Below are 23,685 nucleotides of genomic sequence, written 5' to 3'. Positions count from 1 at the left end.
TAGCGCTGAGTTTCAAGTTAGTGCTGCCTGGGTGTGGTGCGGGTGAGCGCCTGTATCGCTGGTGGTTATGGTTTGCGCTGTTTTGGTTCTAGGACAGGGACCTGCTCCCTGTCCATCCATTCGCTTACTTGAGCAGGGGTATCGAATAGGTGGGTGTTATTGTTGTGCCGGACCTTCAATCTAGCCGGATATAGAAACAAGTAACGCAGACCTGCGCTTTTCAGTCTGGCTTTGATGTGGTTAAATTGGGCCCTGCCTCTTTGGCCCTGCAGGGTATAGTCGGGATAGATGGCGACCTTCGCGGATTCCCTTTGTATGGAGCCGCCCAGCTCAGAGAAGGCTAAGATAGTTTCTCTGTCCTTGTAGTTGAGCACTTTGGCAATGATGGGTCTGGGCGGGTTTCCCGGGGGCGGTCGCCTGGCGAAGGATTGGTGGGCTCTCTCTATGGTGAAGCTCTGGGACAGCTTCCCTGCTCTGATTTCTTGTACGAGAAGATTGTCGACGTAGTTCGTGTGGTCGCTGCCTTCAATTCCCTTGGGTAGGCCGATGATTCTGATGTTATTTCTACGGGCCCGGCCTTTGGCCTCGTCGGCTCTATCCTCCAGGTTCTTCACCTTCTGTGCTAGGATGTCTAAAACTTTCAAAAGTTGTGTTTTTGTCTTGGTGTTGTCTCGCACTTGGGTCTCCAGAGCTTCCGTTCTACCGGCAATGGAGCGCACATCCTGCCGCAGTAGGTTCAAGTCTATCGCTACGGCGTCAGTCTTGTTTTCCATGGTTCTTTGGAGAGTTTGAATGGCCTCTAGGAGCTGTGAGTCTGCGGGTTCAGGAGTTTCCGTATTTGGTGCCTCTCCGCAGGTGTGGCCAGTGTCTGGTCAGATCGCCGCAGGGGCTGCGAAGGTCTCCATGGTAGTTTGCTTGTGTTTACTACGAGCGCCCTTAACAGACATTGCCACAGGAGTGGGCCTGTTGGTGATGGCTGGGGCAGCCTGCCCCGCAGTGGCGTGGTATCGAGGCAGCTCGGGGACGACCCAGCCCGGTTGCCTCTCCCACATGCTTCAGCGGCCTGCCAGGGGCGACCGGAGGAGTCCAAAGGGTGCTGCAGGTGGGTGAGCCCATGTGGTGTGCAGGTCCCGCGGGGCCAGCCCTCCGGGTTTGGTTGTAGGGAAGTTCCAGTGTTGCTTCCACCAGTGCGCTAAGGGTGAAGGGGTAGCGCACTATTACAGGGTTCAGGCCCGGCTACTGTTCCAGTGAGTTGGTGACTTGCCTTCGGATAGCCGGGTGATATGGCGCCGTTAGTGTTCAGGGTACGGGGAGAGCCCACAGCACACAAATATCGGTCCACAGGGCTCCCGAGGAGGAGCCGCCCCTTGTGCGTTGCGTGGGGGCAGCTTGTGGTCACCTGGCCCCTTGCCTCTAGTCACCCCCACCTCGGTCCCTGGCTGCACCCAGAGACCTGTAGAAATGCGGGCCAGGGGTCGGTGGCTTACTGGTCTGTCTTGGTAAGGTGCAGAATTTTCTGGGCCTATCCTAGAGGCCCCTATGGGTATCCAGGGCCTCCTGGTTCAGACGTGTGCAGCTCAACTCCGGGCACCGCGGCCACTGTTGGGCATGATCAAGACCGGGCTGGGGGGACACGGGGGTCAGGGCGCTATGCGCGTTGTGCTGGAATCGTGGTGCCCCCGGAGCCCCCTCCCCCCGGCTCCTTACCGCCTGTCTTCGGGCCGCTTCACAGGCCCTCTCCGCGTCTTGGTCTGTGTCCAGGCCTCTTTGTTGATAGACCAGCTGGTTGCGGGAAGCTCTCCCGGCTCCACTCCGGAGGCATCACTGACTCGCGCGGGTCTTGAGGGGTGGCCGTTCGCGGCCCAGCGCCGGAGCGGCCCGCAACCGCAGGGTGCACACATCCACGAAGGCAGCACTGTTCAGCTATCTTGCATCGGGATGGCCGCTGCCGGGCCTTTGTCGGACCACCCCTTGCGCTGTCCCCCTGCCGCACCGCAGGGCCTGCAGGTGCTCCAGCCCAGGGCCGCGCTGAGCGATCGATGCGGGCCGGTTATGCTCCGGGCCCTGCACTTCTCTTCCTGTCCATGCCGCGCGGGCGCAGCACCGTGTCCGTCGCTCGAAGTCTGAGGACGCCGCAGGCTCTGTCGCCTCCTCCGGCTCGGGGGCACCAGTCCCAGCTCCCGACAGCGCAGGTTGCTGTAGCGCACGGATCTGTTGGCGCCCGACCCCCCGACCATAAGAAATTGGTCTTATGACGTCCGCCATTTTCTGGCCGAGGAGTAGTTTCCTTTCCCGCAACACGGAGGGATGAAACCGCACCAAACTTCTGCTACACGTGTCCCAGGCATTCGCAGACCGTAGAGGCGGCTATTTAGTCTGTTTTAGAGTTAAAAAGCTAACGATGGTGGCGGATCAGTGAACGTATCATACGGAGCTGGCTAAGACACGTCTCTCCTACATGGCGGTTGACCACGCCCTCCTTCCTTCCCCACATTGTTACTGTTGCTAGTTTAACTTTGTTTTTTTCATGTACATTTGTTTGACACTGTGAACCTGCAGGGATTGTTCCCTGACATAACACACAGAGACTTCCAGGGCATGGAAATACCCATTAGTGAGTTAATTTCTTTCCTTACGTGAGACCAGTACTCCTGAATTTTGGGCAATGCCCACCTCAGATGTATCAATCTTCCCTCACCTACATAGCCTCTACAACAGTTCACTTAGATTTGTTAATCTTCTTGAGGCATGGTGGATACCATTCACACATTGTATTGTATGCCCCATTTCTTTCTGCTGGACACAAACCAAACATTTTGTTCATCTCCTCCTTTAGTGCTACCTTGCTCAGATCCTTTCCTCCACCACCTATATATTTCCAAAGGGTGACATTTCAGCTTTTTGCATAATCATGTTGGGACAGGGTCAAGGACATGACCGTGTCAGGGGTTTTAGGGACCTCTCTCGACCTGGAGTCTCCCAGAGCCAGCCCTACCCCAAAGCTGAGTTGTGAGAGATGGGAGGGCCCCACTCTCTGCCCCCTCTATATTGACCTTGCTGCATGTGGTAGGTACCACTGCAAATCACGCAATGCCTTGTGTACCCTATTCTGGCCAGAATTCTATTTCTCTTTTCAGGACTACTTGTGCAAGGAGTATCAGCAGCAGATGGAAGTCGCTGAATGCTATGGAACGTAATTGCAGCTTAACAAATTAGATGGAAACACCAGCCGTGGTCCAGACTGAGAGACGAGGCAAAGGATGGACGATGGAGCAGGGCATTGTGAGCACTGTATTGGAGATTGTTGCATGTGAGGTGTTGGTTGTAAGAGAGAATGCACAAATGGTTACTGGAGGCATGACAGGTGTTGGGAAGAGAGTAGTTGTATACTTGAGTGAGAGCAAGAGGAGTGACTGAGGGAGTGCATGAGGTGAACTCGAGTGGGGGAAAAAAAGGGGGGGCAGAGAGGGGAGAAAAGAGGACCATAGAGAATAGAGGGGAGAAGAGAGGAAAGTGGAGTGGTGGAGGTGGGAGAAAGTAGTTGAGAACAGAGAAAGTGGAGAGGAGATTAGAAGATCAGAGGTTGAGAGAGGATCCGGGCAGTGAGCCTAGGAGACTGTTTGACCATCAAATGGTTAAAATAGGGAGGATCGAGAGGGACACAGAGGGAGCGGTATGAGGAAGAGGGAGGCGAGAGCGAGTATGGGAACAGACATCGAGAAAAGGAACACAAGGTTTTGAAAGCCCAGAGTGAGGGGAACTGGGTGTTTGTAAAGGCGCAAGACCACTTACAATACAAACCCTGGGGATTTATCAGGCTAGATGGCCCCTAGAAGAACCCAGGAAGGAGTAAGATGGGAAAGGCTTAAGGCATTTAGGCAATTTCGAGGGGATTGGGTCCTCCGACGTATTCCATATCTATGACAGTAATCACCACAGCTGTGCTGCTTCGGAAAATCTTTCTGCGTCCTGCGTCAATGACGTCGATACGCTGTCCTCGAGGGCCTCCATCGAGCCGACGTCACTGGATGTTATAAGTAGGACGCACGACGCCCGTAGCCTCAGATCCGTTTTTTCCACAAACGTGTTCGTTTCGGAGATCTCTGCGTGCCTCGGTTCTTCGAACCTGTTCATTTGTGTATTGTAATGATGTCTTTGGCTTCTTCCACTCTGCGGTCGGGTTTTAAGAAGTGTCGGGTGTGCGGGTCCAAGATGTTGTTGAATGACACGCACAACGCTTGCCTCTGGTGCCTCGGGGAGGACCACGATACGGATGACTGTGTCGACTGCCAGTCGCTTACATTGAAGGCCTTGCGGGAGAGTAAGAAGAAGCTGTCGGTGGGTAAGGTGGCCAAGCCCCAGAAGTTGCGATCCACTGGACTTTCGATGGACGAATCGAGGGGCGACTCCACATCGTCGTGAGTCCGGGGGGGTCTTGGTCCAGGAGTCGGTCTAGCCATTCCTCTGACTCTTTGAGGCACTCACAGAAGCGCCGTCACAGGTCGCCTTCCCTGTCCTCATCCGAGGACTCCGCCCGTCGGCGGGTTGCTTGTCCCAACAAGCATTCCACTCCGGAGGAATGAGATTCCTTCTGAAAGGAGATGATGGCGATTTTTCACAGGGCTCCGGTCTGTCCGTGCCGTCGAAGGACGAGGCCGTGACCGTACTTGGAGACACCACTTGTACGCCTTCGGGTTCAAGCGGTTGTCGCGACCACCGGGCGCCTTCGAGGTCCCGGTCGGACAAGGATGGTCGTTCTAGACATGCCCGTTCCAGGTCCCAGTCCTCAACGCCCTCGAGACGGCGTGAGCCTGTGAAGTCTTCGAGGAAGACATCTAAGCCTGCGGCGCCAAGGTCGTCGAGGAACTCTCTCGAGGCTCCGCCTCCGAGGACGTCGTCGATGCCATCGGTGCCCAGGCTGTCGAAGGACACGCTAAGGGCTCCGCCCTCGAGGCCTGTGTCGACACCGTCGAAGTTGTCGGCGCCTCGCTCGACGCCGATTCCATTGATGCCCTCGACGCCTTTTGAGGGTGCTTTGTCGGAAGTACCCCGTGGCACGTTGGAACCCCCCCGAAAGGCTCTGGCCAAGGCTAAGAATGTCTTTGTCCCTTTTTCTGTGCCCTCTTTCCAACCTCTGGATTTCTGAGGGGGATGAGGGATCTGAGGAAGGTTTGGTGCCTGATGAGATTTTGTCTGGTCACAGCCAGATTGAAGACCTGCGTCAGTCACTGCACGACGCCAGTGGTCTGGACACCTCTCCAGAGGTGGAGTTCTGTCAGCCTGAGCCTGGCACCCATGCAGAGTCCTCGTACCGGCACCTTATGTCGAGGGTCACGGAATACTTGGGGTGCAAAGAAGGGTGGCTGCAGCTTGGACTGCTCTGGAGAGTCTCCCGGCAGTGAGCAAGTCTTTGCCGCAAAAATACCGCCCAGCCAGTAGTGACCACTGCTACTTGACCACGCACCCCACTCCGGAGAGTTTGGTGGTGCAGACGGCCCCAGCAAAGCAGGCGTCGTACCCTACCATCCCTCCTTATAGGGACGACAAGGCTTTAGATGCTGGCCGAAGAAAGTGTTTTCTTCGGGGGGTATGGCTTTACAGGCAGCCAACTCTGTGTGTGCGCCTTGTCACGTTTCACGCACACTCTGTGGAACTGTATTCCCTTGGCGGCTTAACATATTCCCAAAGGGGAGGAACGGGATGGTTTTCTTGCTACTGTACAGGATGGCAAGGATGCCATGTGTGAGGCCGTTCAGTCGGGTTTGGACATGGCAGATTGTGTCAGCCGGTCCATGGCGGCGAGCACCGTAATACGCAGGTTTGCGTGGTTGTGGAAGTCGTGGTTTGCTCCGGATGTGCAGGCCCTGCTCCTCAACATGCCCTTTGATGGTGAACATCTTTTTGGCAGCAAGGCTGACGAGAGCCTTGAGAGGTTGCAGACCTCCAAAGCTGCAGCAAAGTCATTGAGCGCTGCAGTTTGCCAACCTCCGCCTTTTCGTCCCAGGAGACAGCAATGGAGGGGAGGTTCCTTTCCATATTACTCCTCCTTTAGTAAATCGAGAGGAGCTGCAAGTCAAAGGGGCCACTGTAGGAGTGCCAGAGTTGGAAAATAGGGTACTCGAGGTGCCAAGGCTGTTCACGCAGTTGCCTCTTTGCCCTCAGGCACTGCTGCAGCCGCTTCAGCTCAGCCATGTGGCCATGTCCCATGGTTCGCCGGTTGGGGGAAGGCTGGCGCAGCATCTTGTAGAGTGGCGTGCCATTACTTCAGATGTGTGGGTTCTGGAGATCATAGCCCACGGCTACTGTCTTCCTTTCTGGCAGAGGCCTCATGACAATCCACCAGGGAATCTCTCTTTGAAGAGTCCGGATCCGCTCCTTGCGCAGGAAATTCAATCCCTGCTGGAGAAAGGGAGAAAGGTGCCATAGAACTGGTGCCTGTAGCGGAGAGGAACAAGGGATGGTATTCCCCTTATTTTTTGATTTCGAAGAAAGACGTGAGATTGAGACCCATCGTGGACTTGCACGGTTTGAACAAGCTCCTCAGGAAGGACAAGTTCAAGATGGTTACTCTTTCTCAAGTCCTGCAGGCCCTTCAACTTCAGGACTGGTTGGTGTCTCCCGATCTCAAGGATGCTCATTTTCATGTGCCGATCCCTCTAAAGCACAAGAAGTACCCGAGGTTCGCGGTTGGCGACTCGCACTTTCAATTTTGGGTCCTGCCATTCGGATTGACCTCCGCCAGAGGGTATTCACCAAGCTCATGGTGGTGGTGGCAGCGTATCACGGGAAAGGGGGGGATTCACGTCTACCCCTACCTGGATGATTGGTTGATCAGGGCGCGCTCTCCCGAGCAAGTACTGGATCATCTGTCTGTCACCTGCCACTCCCTTCACAGGCCGGGCTTCTCCCTCAACTTAAAGAAGTCCCATTTGATGCCAACCCAGAGGGTCCAGTACATCGGAACAGTGCTCGACACTTTCCCGGGGCAGTGTTTTCCTCCCCAGGTGAGGGCTCATCACATTCAGCAGATGGTGCACAAGTTTCAACACGCCCAGAGTCTCTCAGCGTTCAAGTTCTTGAGGTTGCTCGGCCTCATGGCATCCTGCATTCTTCTGGTGCCGGAGGCCAGGTTGTGGATGAGATCTCTGCAGTCCTCCGGCAGGACGTCGGACCCCGTTCAGGTGCCGCCCTCGGTCGCCCAGGACCGTCTGTGGTGGGCCGTCGACGGCAATCTGTTGAAGGGGGGCTCCGTTTTGGCTACCCTGGCCGGAGGTGACGATCGTGACGGACACATCCCTCACGGGATGGGGAGCTAATGCCAATGAGTTGACAGTCAGCGGTCGTTGGTCTCCGTCAGAGTCCAGACTCCATATCAATCTGTTAGAGCTGCGGGCTGTCAGGCTTGCCCTGAAGGCTTTTCTGACGACTGTGCGGGGAAGGAATGTCCTGATTCTGACGGGCAACACAGTGGCCATGCACTAGCTCAACAAAAAGCGGGGACAGTGTCACTTCCTCTGTGCAGGGAGGCGATGCAGCTCTGGTTCTGGGCCATCCAGCAGGAAGTTTCGATCTCGGCAGTTCATCTGGCCAGAGATGAAAACGAGATGGCGGACGCTCTGAGCAGGCAGGGCGTGATCTCTCACGAGTGGGAGCTGGCTCAGGAGATTCTCCTGGAGATCCTTGCCCTTTGGGGGACCCCTCAGGTGGATCTCTTCGCCTCCAGTGTCAACCGGAAGTGCGAAAGATTCTGCTCGCGGGAATTTCCTCCAAAAGGAGCCTTAGGAGACCCGTTCGTCCTTCCCACTGCTGTATGCGTTTCCTCCAGTCCCCCTCATCCCGCAAGTGCTGCAGAGGTTACGGAGGTTCGGTTCCTGGATGATCCTCATTGCTCCGGCTTGGGCTCGGAGGAAGTGGTACCCGGACCTTATCGACTTGTCCATCTGCCCTCCACGTCATCTTCCCTACCGAGACGACCTGCTCTCACGGGAGAGCGGGTCAGGTTCTCCATCCAGAGGTCAGATCCCTCAACCTTCATGCTTGGCTTCTGAAAGGTTGAGGTATAAGGATTGGGACCTCCCTGAAGACGTGATGGAGTTGTTGCTTTCGGCGAGACGGCCGACAACAAAGTCCCTGTACTGTTACCGTTGGAGAAAGTTCTGCGACTGGTGCAGGGTTAAGAATGTGGATCCTTTTTCATGTGATATTCCTGTAGTTCTGTCTTTTTTGCTTCTGCTTTTGTTGGCCCAAAGGGTCCTGCAAGTGGGTACTGTTAAATATTACCTTGCTGCGCTGTCTATATTTAAGCGCTCGTCTGAGGAGTGTTCTTATTTTAAAGTTCCTCTTAATTTCTCAGTTTCTCAAAGGACTCACTAATGTGTTTCCGCCGGCACCTTTCCAAGTGCCTGGTTGGGATTTGAACCTTGTTCTGAAATTTCTTATGGGTGCTCCGTTTGAGCCTTTACATTCTTGTCCTTTGAGGCTCTTAACGCTTAAAACTGTGTTTTTAGTTGCGGTCACTTCCTGAGTGAGTTGCAGGCACTTTCAGTTAAGCCACCCTTCACTGTGTTTCATAAGGACAGGGTTGTCCTTAGAGTTCGTCCTTCCTTTCTTCCGAAGGTGGTGTCAGAATTTGATTTGAGCCAGAAGGTTATTCTTCCACATTTTATCCTCCTCCACTTCCTGGTAAGGAAGAGGAGAGGCTCCATAGGTTGGATCCTAGGAGAGCTTTAAGTTTCTACATTTCTCGCATGTCCCGGGCCAGAGTGGACAATCAGCTCTTTATTGGTTACGCTGGAAGGCGTTTGGGACAAGCTGTGACTAAGCAGACATTGTCTAGATGGATTATCTTGGCAATTTCTGAATGTTACCGCTTGGCGGGTAAGGACCCTCCGGTAGGCTTACAGGCCCATTCCACTAGGGGTATGGCTGCCTCTACTGCCCTGCAGAGGGGTGTTCCTATTCGTAACATCTGTGATGCAGCCACTTGGCTTCGGTCCATACTTTTGTACGTCACTACTCCCTCAATTCTGTCCATGGGCAGGATCTGGCATTTGGCAAGGCAGTCCTCCTTTACTCTGCAATTTGATTGGGCATTCTAAATTTCTATATTCTAAATTCTTTTCCCTCCTCCATTCTTTGGTACTGCTTTGGGAGTCTGTCATAGATATGGAATACGTCGGAGGACCCAATCCCCTCGAAGAACAAGTTACTCTCTTACCTGGTAACGTTCTTTCGATGGGATGGTCCGACGACATATTCCATATCGCTCCCTCCCTACCTGTCCCGCTACAGAATTTTTTATGCGATTGCAGCTTACGTTTCCATAAGGCTTTCTGTGGTCATACCGGCAGTGGTTTGGTGCCACACGTTCTGGGGAAAAAACTACAACTGAGGCTACGGGCGTCGTGCATCCTACTTATAACATCCGGTGACGTCGGCTCGACGGAAGCCCTCGAGGACAGCGTATTGACGTCATCGAAGGAGGACGCAGACGCCGAAAGATTTTCTGAAGCAGCACAGCTGTGGTGATTACTGTCGTAGAGATGGAATACGTTGTCGGACCATCCCATCGAAAGAACGTTACCAGGTAAGAGAGTAACTTGTTCTTCTCCTAGATAGTTAGACTCTAAGTCTTACCAGTCTGTTGGTGCTAACCTGTCATATAGAAAAGCCTGGGCTAAGATGGTGGGAAGCATATAGGAGATTAGAGAAGGACAGCATTTAGTGTGCCACATTTCAGTTACATACCGAAATGATTCTGAATTATTTGAGTTCTAAAAAATAAAAACCCTTGAACCATCCTCTGAAGTATTGGCATACTTAAAGCCATCTGTAATAATGTATAATACACAAATTAGATATTTTGACTTAGTGCGATTCAACTCGCAAGTCAAATGTCAGTTTCCTTATAGCAGTCTTTCCATTTTCTCTAGCGGAGAATTTCTTCTTAAATTCTCAAGGGATCATCGATTGATTCTCAAAGAGGTGCAGTACCTTCCCTCCAATTTTGGAAATGTTATCCTCCCCTTCAATGGGGAATAATCCTGTGCAGAGGTATGTAGGGTGAGAAGAAAGTTGACAATACCTATTTTAATGTCAGACACTCCTATGTTTTGAGAATGAGTTCATCAGGTTTCAAATTTATCTGTATAGAGATAGGCCGTTGCTCTTTTCTAAGCCATAGCACTTTCTATAGGCATTTGTCTCCTCTGTGTTTCTACGACTGTTTGAAAGAACCATCTACAACATTCACAGATAATTCATTGTTTAGTAACATGATCATATCAAATCACATTCAGACATGCCTAACCCTCCTTTTTTTGTTTTGGACCATCTTGGAAACTCTTGATGGCGAGGTCAAGATGATTACTACTAGCAGGGCAGAAAGAGGTATACTAAATACTGTGAGGAGCCTGAGTCCTCACTTCTTTTCCCAAAATATCCTCCCCCAGATGGCCAGGGAAAGGACATCGGTCGGTTCCTGACCCTGGGGGTGGATATGCGAGGCAGGATCACCTCGGAGGAGGAGACTTGGGGAATGGGGATGAGGCACCCCTAGGTGAGACATGGTATCCCCCATTCCCTTTTCACCATGAGTACAAGGTCCCCCAAGCTTTATAGGCTATTGTCAATCCCTTCCTTATTTTTCACCTAAATCATTCTCTAATGGACACCAGTTTGGTACTGGGACGAGGATGAGACCAACTAAAGCCTTGCATCCGCTCTTTATTAACACACTGGCATACACACACTTGTTATGTACTGGGACTAGGAGGAGGCCAGCAAGAGCAATGCAGGCCTCCTGAGTCAGCAGTGAGCAGTCTAGTAATTTTTGGACCAATCAATCTGGCGGGAACCTTAAAAGCGAAAATGGGGTCTGCTGTGGAAGCAGGTCTCTGGACTGCTGGATGAGAGCAAACCTCCCCTGGAAGGCAGCCTGGAAGGTGGAGGGCTCGAGACCAAGTGGAAGATGCAGAGTGTATGCAGCAGGAAGCAAAGCTGAAGGAAGCTAGAGGCCGGTGGCGGAAAGCAAACCACCGCTACCAGGCGAACTGTCAAGTGAGGCCGGGCTGCGAGAGGAGCATTGGAGGTGTGAGCGAGACCACGGAGAGGCCCTTGGGAAATGGAGCGAGGCTCTGCATGATAGATATATATATAGTGGTGGCTGGAAGCCTCACTGGACACCGTAAGCTCTGACCGGTGAGTCAACCTGGGAAAGGTAACACCAGGACGGCAGGTAAGCATGCACCGCATTTAATGAATGCCGATTTGAATGAAAGCAAGTACTTTTTGAATATCAATACAAATGAAAGAAAGACATTTTTTAATACTGATCGGAGTGAAAATAAGTTTGTGGAATTTCCTGATATATGGAACTGTGTATTTGGAGAAAGTAAACATTGGCAAACAGGTATTGGCAAGAGCCATATGAACTGTGTAACTTGAATGAACAAGCATTGGCAAAAGCCTAGAGAGTATGTGAAAGTGCAACAAGTGAATGGTGGTAAAATATGATAAAGCATCAGGAGGATGCGAAGTGAGAACGAACCCAACACCACTGTAAAGCTGAATCTGTGGCAACGTGCATTTAAGAAGAAGCAAGGAAGGTCTGTTGGTTGTGTGACCTGTAATGGGTGGACCGTGTAGTCCGACAACTGCGCCTAGACCGAGTGCACACATCTATGGAAAAGCCACTGAAAACACTTAATAAGAAAGCTGGTGGACAAATCGAAAGGAGAGCGTGTGTGATCTGAAATCAAGGAACTGAACTAAATGATATTAGTGAAAAGAAACTGTAGGGGAGGGCTGGTCCAGGAGACCCCTCTCGCCTGCGTTTCTTCCCCAGGTGAGGGCTATGGCCCATTGGGCGTTCCCTCATGCCACCCGGGCCCAGGTGGTGGAGGGCTCACCCACTGGAGACATTGCCCACACGTATTGAATGCCCACATGTATTGATTACAACACAAATTTAGCTAGGCCCAAAAACCATTCTTTGCCCGGTAAGGATGGTGTGAGCTCAGCGCACTGTAGCGCGGCCCCCACCCTTGGAGAACATCCCTGTTGCCGCAGCACCCTGGCAGATCCGCTGCGAGCACGTTCCCACGAACAAGACGGACATGAGCTAGCGCAATACGCTAACATTGTAACAGTTCACCTCCCGCAGTGTACCATCACTATCAGCATGACCCGGCCAGCAGGCCTGAACAATGAGAAAGAACAGTAAAATGGTCCTCTGATGGCAGACAGTCTTTATATATATATATGTATATATTAATGTCAAGACCTCTTGCATTATTTCTTTCTTCCACAAAATACAAATGCCTGTAGAATGTATTAAAATGAGAGAGTATGCTCCCATGATATAAGCTATGGCGAGTTCGCACCATTGCAGGTGGATGCCAATGATAAAGGAACGCTCCAGGGGTCTGTTCGTTGTGTGTATCACTGGGCAGCCTACCTCACGTGGTTTCGCGCCATAACTAAAGCTAATGCTGCTAGAGTACACGAGAAAGCGGATGCAACTATACTATGAACCCATGAAAAGAATGCGCGAGAGTGCACGTATCATGTGTGAACGTCTGAGCCCCTCATATGCCACCACCGTCACGTACAGTGGCGGGTCGTTTTCTATGTACTCCACTTATCTAACCACTACCTCATTTACTACGAATGTATATGCATGTAACTGAAACACTGTAGCTGCTAGAGTCTAATGTACAAATATGATGCTCAAACTGGGTATAATCGAAACGCACCCAGCAAAGATTAAATGCATGTTTCGAAGTGATTTTAAATAAGTATTATAGAAAGTATTCAAATGTTTGCGATGTCTTTACTTATATTCCGCAACGCACGAGGGAGATACCTTTGTGAAAGTGTACAAGGTCTCGATGTATCCCCCCTCCCTCCATCAGAAGGCTGCCAAGACAGGAGAACAGAGCCCCGCTCTGTGTTATCACGCCTCCCCCGACCCGACTGGAGCCGCTTCAAAGACTTGTAGCCCCACACCAGCACCCAAGGCCGCGGCCAGCCACCTGCATTATTTACAGCACAGCAGTAAACCTCAGTTTAAACTCAAGCGCCCCCTCATAAACCCCACAACCCACCGGACTGTCTCAGACTTATGGCCCTGTGCAATCAGGACACCCAACACTTTGACAACACACAGCGAAACATCCATAATCACTTCTAACAAGACAGAAAGACCTGTACCACCCGCCCCAGTCCCCGAAGCTTAGCCCCTCGACCTATGGTCCCGGTCAACAGATCACAAGTAACCAAGCCACGATATATTATCTCCAGATCCCTCACAAGGTGCATTCCTCCTGTGTTGCATTAACCTATTAAAAGATTTACTAAAGAGAATAAAACTGTAAATGACTGAATGACTGCAGTGTGCACGGCAGAGGGCAAGTAAGTCAGAAAAGGCATTCATCTCTGCCACAGGCCGCCTCGGGACACCAACACCGCCCGGATGAACTCAAGCCGACCTGCCAGGCCCAGCCTAACCCACGAGGGTGACCAGTGACGTCCTCCAGCCAAGACCAACCACACCGCAGCAGCACCTATAGTTAGTCGTCGCCACCCAATCCCAATGAACTTGTGCCCCCTATAGTATGTAGGTTTTGATGACGTTTTTTGTAAATATATACGCCTGTCTTTGCTATTGTCAGACAGAGCGCTCTCTGAGTTTGCAGAGTTCTTTGCATGCCCAATTCTGATTGATAAACTCCCATTTACGTTCACCCGCACTCTGTCTTGGCCTTATTCCCATTTTGGGAGAGTCCTTCATTGTCTCTCATTAAGGGGAGGATCGTGCTGTTTGGGGACGCTTGCTTTCAAAACCAAACCAGAAGAACGTGGAAGTGTCCCAAGGAATTGTCATTTTGGAAAGGTGAACCACTTGAAAGCATGGGGAAGGGAACCTCTTGCATTGTAAACTATTTTGAACTTGTGGAAAGAAAACCTTTAAAAAACCAAGAGCTGGAAGGAGCTCTGAACTTGTATTTGAACATTACTTATTTTGATGCTGACATCCCTATACATTGTATACAATTAGAGGTGAGGGCAAGTATAGGTTTTGTACACAGACAGATATTTGTTTTGGACTTTCTGACACAGACTATCCTTAGTTTCCTCTAAGTAGGGACATCCCACCTTAGCATAGGGCAAGTTAGGCAATTTTTCCAACCCTACAATTGATTTAATAAAAGTTTATAGCCCAAACTTTATTCAGTTGTCTGTGTCTACTTCATGATGCCTTTACAAAAGAAATGCGTGTATTACAAGAAGTGCTAAGGCAGATGGACTGCTGCCTCACTATCTAAAGGCCAAGACCACCATAGCACATACTAGCTACCTTAGAGATGAGGATAGTCCTAGATATTTTGGTATGGGAGCTAAATTCCACTAGTTTGACGTTCATAGTGCCCTTTACATAACCGATTGCTTGAACCCGCAGTAATGGCCGGAACATGTAGACTTAGTGACTGTACCAAGTAGTCCTATGAACCAAAGGCACCTGTGACATGCACGTTGCAAAAAAGTCACTTTTTAATAGCAATGAAATTGCTAAAATCTCGCAGGATAGGTATACCCCGATATTGGTCAAAGACTTTGCCCCTGTGATGAAGTTGCTTCCTAGAGGCAAGGAAATTGGTTGCAAGGGGTGCTGGTGGCCAGGGCTGAAAAAAAACTCCAGCAACCTGAAAGGTAGTATATTGAGGTAACTTGCCAAGATAGTAAGCAACACTTTATTAGCCGTAACAAGAGCTTATTTGTGCTACCATTTGAAAAGTCCTAAAGATCTAAGGATTATTTTCAAATGTTTTTTATTAATGTAGTTTTAACAATGTTCTTTTTATTTACTCCTATGTCTGTTCTTTAATTAGTATTTTTTGTAATTGTTTGAATATTGTGATGTTTCATTGTGTTTTTGATGCTTATTTTGTAACGTAATATTCATTTGTTTTTGCATCTGTTTTTTGGTGTTGGGATTCGTCAGCGGACTGATTCTTTTCTTTTTTTAATGTGTGATACATTACTGGTTATGCATTGGAAAATCCCTTGGGTGGAAAACATGTAGGCATGTTGCTATGACATAGCAATAGCTATCTCGATTGTTCAAATAAAAATAGTTTTCTTTTGTTATGGAAAAATAGAGTACATTGGTGCGCAATCACACTGTATCTTAGTTATATCTATATGTGATAGTTTGTTCTTGGTTATCGATTCATTCGAATATCTTAATTCATCTATTTAACCATGATTAAAACAATACCTCCGTACACTAAGCACATTTTTTATATACTCTGGCCAAGCAGCTGTAGAATAAACACAAATACATCCTACATTTGTAGCCACACGCAGGTGAGAAGCGTAGCTGAGGCCCAACATTTTCTCCCAAACTAAAACCAATTCCACCATGCAGGTGTTCACTCTGAAATCACCACTGTCCCATTCAAGTACAGTAAAAGGATGTTGACAGAGAGAAGTAGGAATTATAGGCAACCCTAACGTTTACAATGCTCTTGAATGTCCGCCTGTTATTACACTTGAGCCATTTTCCCTGTCAAGAGGAACTAGACTGGAATGCCCCCTCTTCCTAACCATTTTTGTTTGCCGTTTGCATGGACCTATTTGCGAGCAGGGTGATGAGTTCTGGGATTACAGGATTCCCATTTCGGGTCAAAGGAATCAAATTGGTGATTTATTTTAGAGGATGAGCAGATGAGCTCACAAGCCCTTGAGCATCCCTTGCTATTTTATATAGGAGTTTCACAATAAATCATCAAAAATCGAAATGTTTAATGTCAAAGAGAGCTGTAATGTCCCCCTGCAGAGGTGCTAACTTCATGTGGGTGCTTACAACAAGATCATAAAGATGATGCATGGGAAAAGTTATCTCATATTGTTTAGCAATGTCATGAATTGTGTGAACATAGCAGCGATGCAAAATATCATGGATGGATTCAATTGCAATGATCAAAATTAATGGCATTCACTGATTGCTATACTTATTGTAAAGCAGACCTCTTGAAAATACATTTTACATATTAAGCAGCTTGGACTGACTTTGTCAAGCTTCAAGATGCATACTATGTCTGCCTACTTAGATGGACCATTGAGAATTCCTCCATTCTATTGTGAAGCATTGGTACTACTAGTAAAATGCTATACCTTTTGGCCTGAACACATCTGAGTCATCTCCACATTGCAGATAGTGTTGATATCCCTACAGGCCACCAGGGGGTGTACATATATGTCCCGACATGTATGCTTATCCTGGCCGAGATAATTCAAATCATGTGACCTTGTCCTACTTTGAAACAATTTGGGGTTCTCCACATTGAAATGTCCATCTTCCCTGAGGAGCAATGAACATTTCAAGTTCTACTGGACACTGTCCAGGACATGGCGTGGCAGCTTCTACTTCAGGATTCAGGCCATCAATAAGACTGTTTTTTTCATCCATGCCTATTCGAATGCTACAGCCTTTTGGTTTTAATTGGCAGTGTTGCTAATTACATTATACATCGCTGTAGTCCTCTAGTTGGACCGTACATGAGGGATAATCGGATCCACTTTCAACTCAATTGGTTCTGAGAGGGTAACCTCAAACCAAGACCTCCACCGAGGCCCCGCTCATCCATGTTGGCAGTTTTTCCTTTTGGCCATCACTATCACTTCTCCATTCTCATTCTTCTAGACCTTTCAACGATCTTTGCCAGTCTAGATCATTTCCTCCTCTTTCCCTTCTTGGCTTCAAGAATACGGTACTCGGTTGAGCGCCCTTCTATCTCTCTGATCTCCATCTCATGGGACTCCAGCACCTCCTTCCAGAGAACACTTCCTCTGGATGTCTGTCAAATATCAGTCTTGGTCCTATTTCTCTTCACCCTATATACTGCCTCCCTCATTCCCCCTTTGGCTTAAAAATCACTTCTTCACTGATACTGTTATTCTTCTTCTCCTCCGTCACTTCTGCAATCTCCAAACACATAAAAAACTGCCTTACAGACATCTGCCACTGAATGGTTCTTAGTTCCCTCATGCTAAACTCTTCAGGCTGAAGTTATCTTTCTCTCGTCTTCCATCTCTTTCCCTACTGACCTTCTCACTCCTTTACCCATGACTAGAAATCTTGGGCTTTTCTTTGACAGCGGCCTGAAACTCAACATGTTCATCACATCCACTGCAGCCAGATTCAACCTCCTAAACATTAGACACCTTCATCCACACCTCGCACACTACTCAACTAAAACACTTCCTCTTGAGCTCAGCTAACTGGACTACTGTGCGAGTCGACTTCTTGCCCACCCCTCTACTCTTTTGCTCCACTCAGCAAAGTCCTTCTCTTTTCTTCACGCACACTTTAAAACCTACCCAGATTGTCCCTACTAACCAGGCAAGGCTTAACTCCATCTGCTAGTAGTGAAAGCAGACACCCAAACCACTCCATTCGCCTATCCAAACTAACCATCCAACCCACCTCTCTTGCATTTTAACTCCAGACTACTCTTTCTCATTTTTAAATATGTCAATACTGGCCTCAGGTTCTCAGTGTTAAAATGTCGTAATCTCCTCCTGTCCCTGGTTTGTTTGTATTCTTACCACATCATCACCTGGTATAAGTCATTCAACACCAAAATGCTCTTACGTAAAGGCAGCTTTCCCTAGCACTGCATCTGTTCTGTTACTACTTCTTTGTAAGTCATTTATGTTTGAAACAAGAGTCTGCTCTTAAATTCAAATAAGATCAAGATCTTACCTCACCGACCTTCTACCACATATGTCTGTCTGTTCTGAGCGAGGGGGGGACCTTCTCAACTCTACTACCAGGTCACATTTCTTCAGGTTCTATTATTGATAGACTCTTCATTACTTGAGGGAGTTGCAGGAGGATACTCTTCAAAAACATGGCCAATCTCAGAGATGGAGCAAGATTATTGAACTCAACTTTGAAACTGTCTTACTGCTCAAAGGCAATATGTCCCTATATACGACCCCATCGCCATCACACCTTTGCTCTACCTAAAAAGTAAATGAACACACTGCTAATCTTTGTAACTGCTAACCACTGAGGCTTTGAAAAAAGCATTTAGCATTTATGTTGAAGAGCTAAAGGATGTGGATGACTTCAGTATGATTCACTCGAGCAAGAGTTAATCTAAAGGTCTTCTAGTGGCTCGTCACAACTTTAGGAACAATATAGGTACAATGATAGATGCACACTCTGAGTTACGCGTTCATATGGGTCAGAGCTAGTTGGGGACATGAAAACATTTTTGTATTCTAAGTATTACAATTTGTTTATCTTTTTAATTGCACAAGATGCAGGATTTTGCTAGACATAATCACCTTTTTATATTAACTGCAATGCACTGCACAGAACTTTATTTACAATTGTTGACTCATCTTCTTGCATCAAACACTATTTAAACGTTCATATTTTTGAATGAGTACTAAAAATGTTAAGTGGGAGGGAGTACAGTTTAGAAAAGTGGAGAAAACTGCAGATATTATGCTGTGACCAGAAAACAGCACAACAAACCCACATAACAGCCCAACGCTTGAGCTGGCAGGGTATCGGATCAAAACAAATATAGTCATAGTTTGGGAGGGCAGGTAACAAAGGGATATAACTGAAGGTTAGTCATTCATATTCCAGATTCCAGCTATACACATATGGGTTTCCTTCTTTTCTCTTACAACGCTGGAGTAAGTAATTTCTCGCTTTCTGTCACCAACCTCTTTCCTCTTGGGTTATCTTTCTCTTGCCTTGCGTGTAAATCAGGAGGTATTAATCATGGGAGAAATTAAGTTTGAAATTGTATCATTACAGTTGTTTGCTATGTCAGAGCCCTCTCATCAGGAGTTTATAGGTAGGGTGATGAAGACCCCTGCCTGACCTTGCAGGTGGATATTGAGGTTGCCAAAGGGACCGGGTGCTGCCACAAGCTATGTGATGCTGGGCCTAGGACAGATCCTCTGGCTACCCACACCATGAGTGGCAGTCGGGGGCTTGGCACCTAGCTACCATAGATGCTCCTGTCCCCTCATGGGAATTGTGGTGCAGCAATCCCACAGAGCTGGTCACATCAGGTCACTCTGCTCCCCTCACGAGAATGAAGAAGCTATTAACCAGTCACTGTCTGAAGGCCCTACCCCCAAACAGCTAATACAAGTTGGGCTTAGGGGGCTCAGCCCGAGGACAGGGCCATGTTTATGCAGTCAGAGAGAGGGCTGTCCCGCGCTAGGGACAAACCAATCCTCACCTTTGAGAACACATCTGAGTCTCCTTACACCAGAGAGAATCTGCAAGTCTCATTTAAAGCACTTTAAAAGGCTGGCCTTATGCATGTGTGGGAGTTGGAAGGAAGAGCTCATTCTGAGCCTGGTGAAGAAGTGAACAGGAGAAGAATGCGGAGCAAGAGAAGGAGAGCCCCTGGAGCCCAGGAAGAGCAGGGGACTGGAGGAGAGGGCCGGAAAGCTGGCCCTCTCCTAAGGAGACAAGAGTTTGCAGGGCAGGCTTGGGTGCCTGGGGAAAGACAGACACTGGAGCTGGCGAATTGAGAGACCTGTTGGCCTGGGAAAGGAATGACCCCGAAGGCCGGGAGAAGGAGTGCCCAGAGGGCAGGGAGAAGACAGACCCGAGGCAAGGAGCAGGCAGATCTAGAGGACTGGAAGGAGTCCGACCCAGAGGGTTGTAAGAAGACAGACACAGAAGGCATCTAGACATAGCCAGATGACTGGGAGGAGACAGATTCAGGTTGGAAGGAGACAGATTCAGGAGGCTATGAGGGCTGGGAGAAGGACCCAGTGGACTGCAAGGAGAAGGACGCAGCGGTTTGGAGGGGAAGGGCCCAGCAAGCTGGCAAGAGAAAGACTCAGAGACCTGGCAAAAGGATGATTTAGTGTGCTGGGAAGAGTTATCAGACAAATAGAGGTAGGCCAGAAAAAAGAAGGCGATAGAGGAAAGGGATAACACGTTTATAGAAGAATAATTAAGGGATGTTGAGGAGTCTAGAAGTAACTGGAAGGAAGAGAGAGTGGTGGTAGAGAACAGTAGCAATGAGAAGGTGGCGGGAATTGTGGAGTTAAGAGTTTACTGAGAACAAGAAGAGAAAGAGCAGAAGATTCAGGCAGGCCCACATAGAAACACACGAGGCAAGATGCCAAGGGTGGCAAAAAGATTGAAGTTGGTTGCTAGAAAACCAGGACCTTGAGAGGAGGGATTTGGTAGAAGGCCTAGGAAATGCCTTCCCAGAATCCTAGTGTGGTCAACAGTATCCCTGTGGCTCCATGCCTTGGCTGAAGGCTAACTGCACTTGGACACAACCTACAGAGCTAGTCAACTGGTTCAAGTCCCATCTGAGATTTGGGAGGAAGTTTCCCATCGTGAAAGCCAGAAAAAGGGTGCAGTTATCCTTTAAGCTCAAAACTGAAAAGCAAATGGAGCGAAACCCTGAGAATCTTATAGAAGGTTCCTAGAACCCCTTAAAGCCTGACTAAGAACCAAGCAGAAAGAACCCCAAAAAGATCATGAAGCAATGGTGTGGGAACCCCTAAATCTGGGACTCAAACCAACTATAGGGATCCCGATAATTCCAGAGAAGGCTGCAAGACCCCCTTAAACCGAAGACTATAACCATACTGGCTATTAAGTTAACCTGTCTGGAGAAACTAGCCCCGACATTTTGCAGAACAAGGGTAACATTTTAATTTTTTACTTTTAACTTTGCTGTTAACCCCTTTTCTTTTTAAATTGTCCTGAAGCACTGCCTCATCCTAGAGAATCACCATCCTAAATACCTCCCCGTTTAACATTGTGGCCCTAATTTCTGTACACAGCTCCTAATAAAGTGTTCATTAATCACATATTTGTGTAGGGCGCATATTTGTGTACAGCCGTGTATGTGTGTTAATCGGTGTCAGCCACGTGACCGTAGGAAGAGGATTTCTATAGAATACATCAGACCTCCACCAGGCTTAAAAATATACCCTTACTTTGGCCTCTGACTAATAGCTCTTCAAAAGTTTTGAAGAGTCCCTTGTTTAGAGCAATTGACTGAGAGCAACTACCACCTGTGACCAAGCACCTCAAACACTCCGTCAGCTGCGGGCATAGTCTGCTCCTACTTTGGGCACTTCTTTTCCAATAAGACAGAGCCAGAGACGTTACTAGAGGAATATATGGGTGGTGGCACTTTATAAAAATTGAAATATATAGAAAATAAAAAATACCCAGGCACCAGCACCCGCTCTAATAAGATCTGTCGGCCAGCTGAGTACACACTAAGAGTAGGCGCCATATCTTGTTGAGGACTTTGCATCCTTCGCCCTTGCCAGGGCTGTTACTTCCTCCTAGATCGTTTCTTAAGTGACTGCGCAGTGCGATTCTCCTTACTTAATACTGAGTCAGCTTGTTTATTTGTCCACAGCCTCTGACACAAATGATTTTGAGTTCCAGATAGGTTTTTTAAATCAAATGTAGCGTAACATTAGGCTACTGTACCATCCCACACAACATGCCCATAAGTTACCCGCTATGCTCTGCCTGATCCTGTCCAAAGATGCAGTCTCTACACTATCAAAAGACCCTTTTGGATTTCTTTTGTTCAGAGTTACAGAAGGTTGTTAAGCAAGTTAAAGCCTAAGACCCAATGCCTTTCCCCATGTTTTCACATTAGGTCTGGCACTATGGTTACTTCCATCTATACCTTATTATTAAACATTGTTTTCTCTTAGTTTTTGCTTAGTAACTGATCTTTTTCTCTGGTTCGCTGTAATAGCCTAGACTTTTGTGGTGACATTTACATATGTTTAAAGTGCATTGGAATGGTGCTCCTACTATCCTAGCCAATCAAGCATCTAGTATCTCTCTTTTTTTTTAAACTGTTTTTCTCTTTCCCTTCTAGCTGGATCTGCAGAATGTGGCTGACCGAGTAAATCTTGGCTTGATTCCTAGCTCTAGGGAAGGCTGGCCCATCGCTTGTAGAGTACTGAGACAGGACACAGGAGGTATTCTACACATCCATGAAAATGTGGAGTCCTTTGGAGGGAAAAGTCATCCGGGTTCTAGCAGCCAAGAGCAATATCATTGTTCACAGCAGGTCCACTCCAAAGGGAAAGTATGTAGTGCAACTATGAAAGCGGACCAACCTGATCAAAATAGTGACATGTGCACCCTGGAGGAGGCAGTGCCTGATATAAAGGAAACCGCGCTGAAGCCTGAATGGCAGCAATGGGCCGAGTCCACAGGGGATGACATTGGGAAAATGCTGTTTGAGCTAACTGGCCAGACATGGAAAACACAGATCCTGCATATTGAGCATGTGAAGTCCTATGCTCCTCATGTGGACCACATGGTATTAGATCTGGAATGCCGCCCTAGCACGAAGTAAGAAAGAAAGCGTTGGTTGCTGCACATCTTGGGAATCTGTTGTGCCATGTTTCGGGCCAGGGATCCTGATCTTCTTTAGGTTATTATATCTGATGTTACTATACCTGTCTGGTACCAAGGTTTCATGCCCACTCATTTCATTTCCTACCCAGTTGTCTGACTTTCTCTTGCACAAGTGTCATCCAACCATGTTCAAATTGACTGCAATGTGTTTTGTCCAGATAAAGTTTGTGGAATGAAGTAACCACTCCTTGTCAAGAATTATCATTTTAGTGAGCTTAATTGTTGCTTCTTTTGTTTTAGCTTTTCATTAATCATTGTTTCATACATCATAAAAGAACAATATCTCTACTTTATTAATTTATGATCCCTCTTAATGCAACCTGCCATACATAAGCGAGGCATGAAAACTTTCTGAACTGAACATTTTTATTTGTATTTATTTTAATTTATATAGCGCTTTAATTCAAAGCCTTTTGAAACCTTTATTTTTATTTATATTTATTTTTACCTGTGTTTATATATTAATTTACATATATTTATGTACATATTTTATATATTTATTTCTAAACAGTGTTTGCAGTACTCTTTAGTCCTCTACTCCCTTCTCACCAAGTGCTGGCCTTATTCTGCGTTCTAAAAGTTGGAATGGACTGAAGATTTTGATGTAAAAAGTTGAAAATTGAAGATGAGTCGAAGATTTCTTTTGACCCACAATCTCTCGTCAATCTTCTTCATCTTTAGTATTTGCTATTTCCAGATTTCAGTGCTCCTCGTATCTAAATACTTAACTTGCAGCTCTTCTTTCTCGAAATGTTTTGACCGTGTTGAGCATTTAAAGCTCAACCTGGCCTCAAGGATATTTCCCACAATGTGGATGGAAGGGGTACACTCTTCCAAGTTTAGGCTTGGAATATTAATAAATAAGTTTGATTGCATTTGGCACACTGCAGCATTAAGTGATACCAGAGCGGAAAACGCTCTCCCTTGTTAAATCCAGGAATCATGCAAAATGTTAATGCACGTTTAGGATTATTAAACAGTAACTAGTAGTTATTGTTTTAGAGCCTAGTGTTTATCCAAGGGAATTGACTTAAGGTGCATAAGGCATTCGTTAAACCTAGAGGTGATTTTGAGCTCTACATAAAGACAGAACCATTCTGAATAAAGCAAACTCTTAAAGGAAATGTTTGACAATAGAGGAACTTTGTATTACTTTAAGCACAACTTATTTTCCGAACCATCAGGGCTTTGTGAAATACAAGGTTCTGGTGCCCTTA

The 23,685-nt window shown here is 47.8% G+C and overlaps 1 protein-coding gene across 2 annotated transcripts in view; it reads left to right on the top strand.

Moving 5' to 3' along the window:
• TRMT12 (tRNA methyltransferase 12 homolog) overlaps positions 1–22,649 on the top strand; it is an 824,050-nt gene extending 801,401 nt beyond the window's left edge. For both annotated transcript variants that reach the window (XM_069613002.1, XM_069613001.1), the window contains exon 8: positions 21,921–22,649. In XM_069613002.1, the coding sequence (XP_069469103.1) occupies positions 21,921–22,406 (486 nt within the window). In that variant the 3' untranslated portion in view covers positions 22,407–22,649. The remainder of the gene's footprint in view (positions 1–21,920) is intronic.
• Positions 22,650–23,685: the final 1,036 nt, after the last annotated feature.

This window comes from Ambystoma mexicanum, chromosome 5p (genome assembly GCF_040938575.1).
Source record: "Ambystoma mexicanum isolate Mex_15411 chromosome 5p, UKY_AmexF1_1, whole genome shotgun sequence".
Classification (NCBI taxonomy): domain Eukaryota; kingdom Metazoa; phylum Chordata; class Amphibia; order Caudata; family Ambystomatidae; genus Ambystoma; species Ambystoma mexicanum.
Note: the sequence above shows the minus strand (reverse complement) of the source record. Positions and strands in the feature narration are given on the sequence as shown.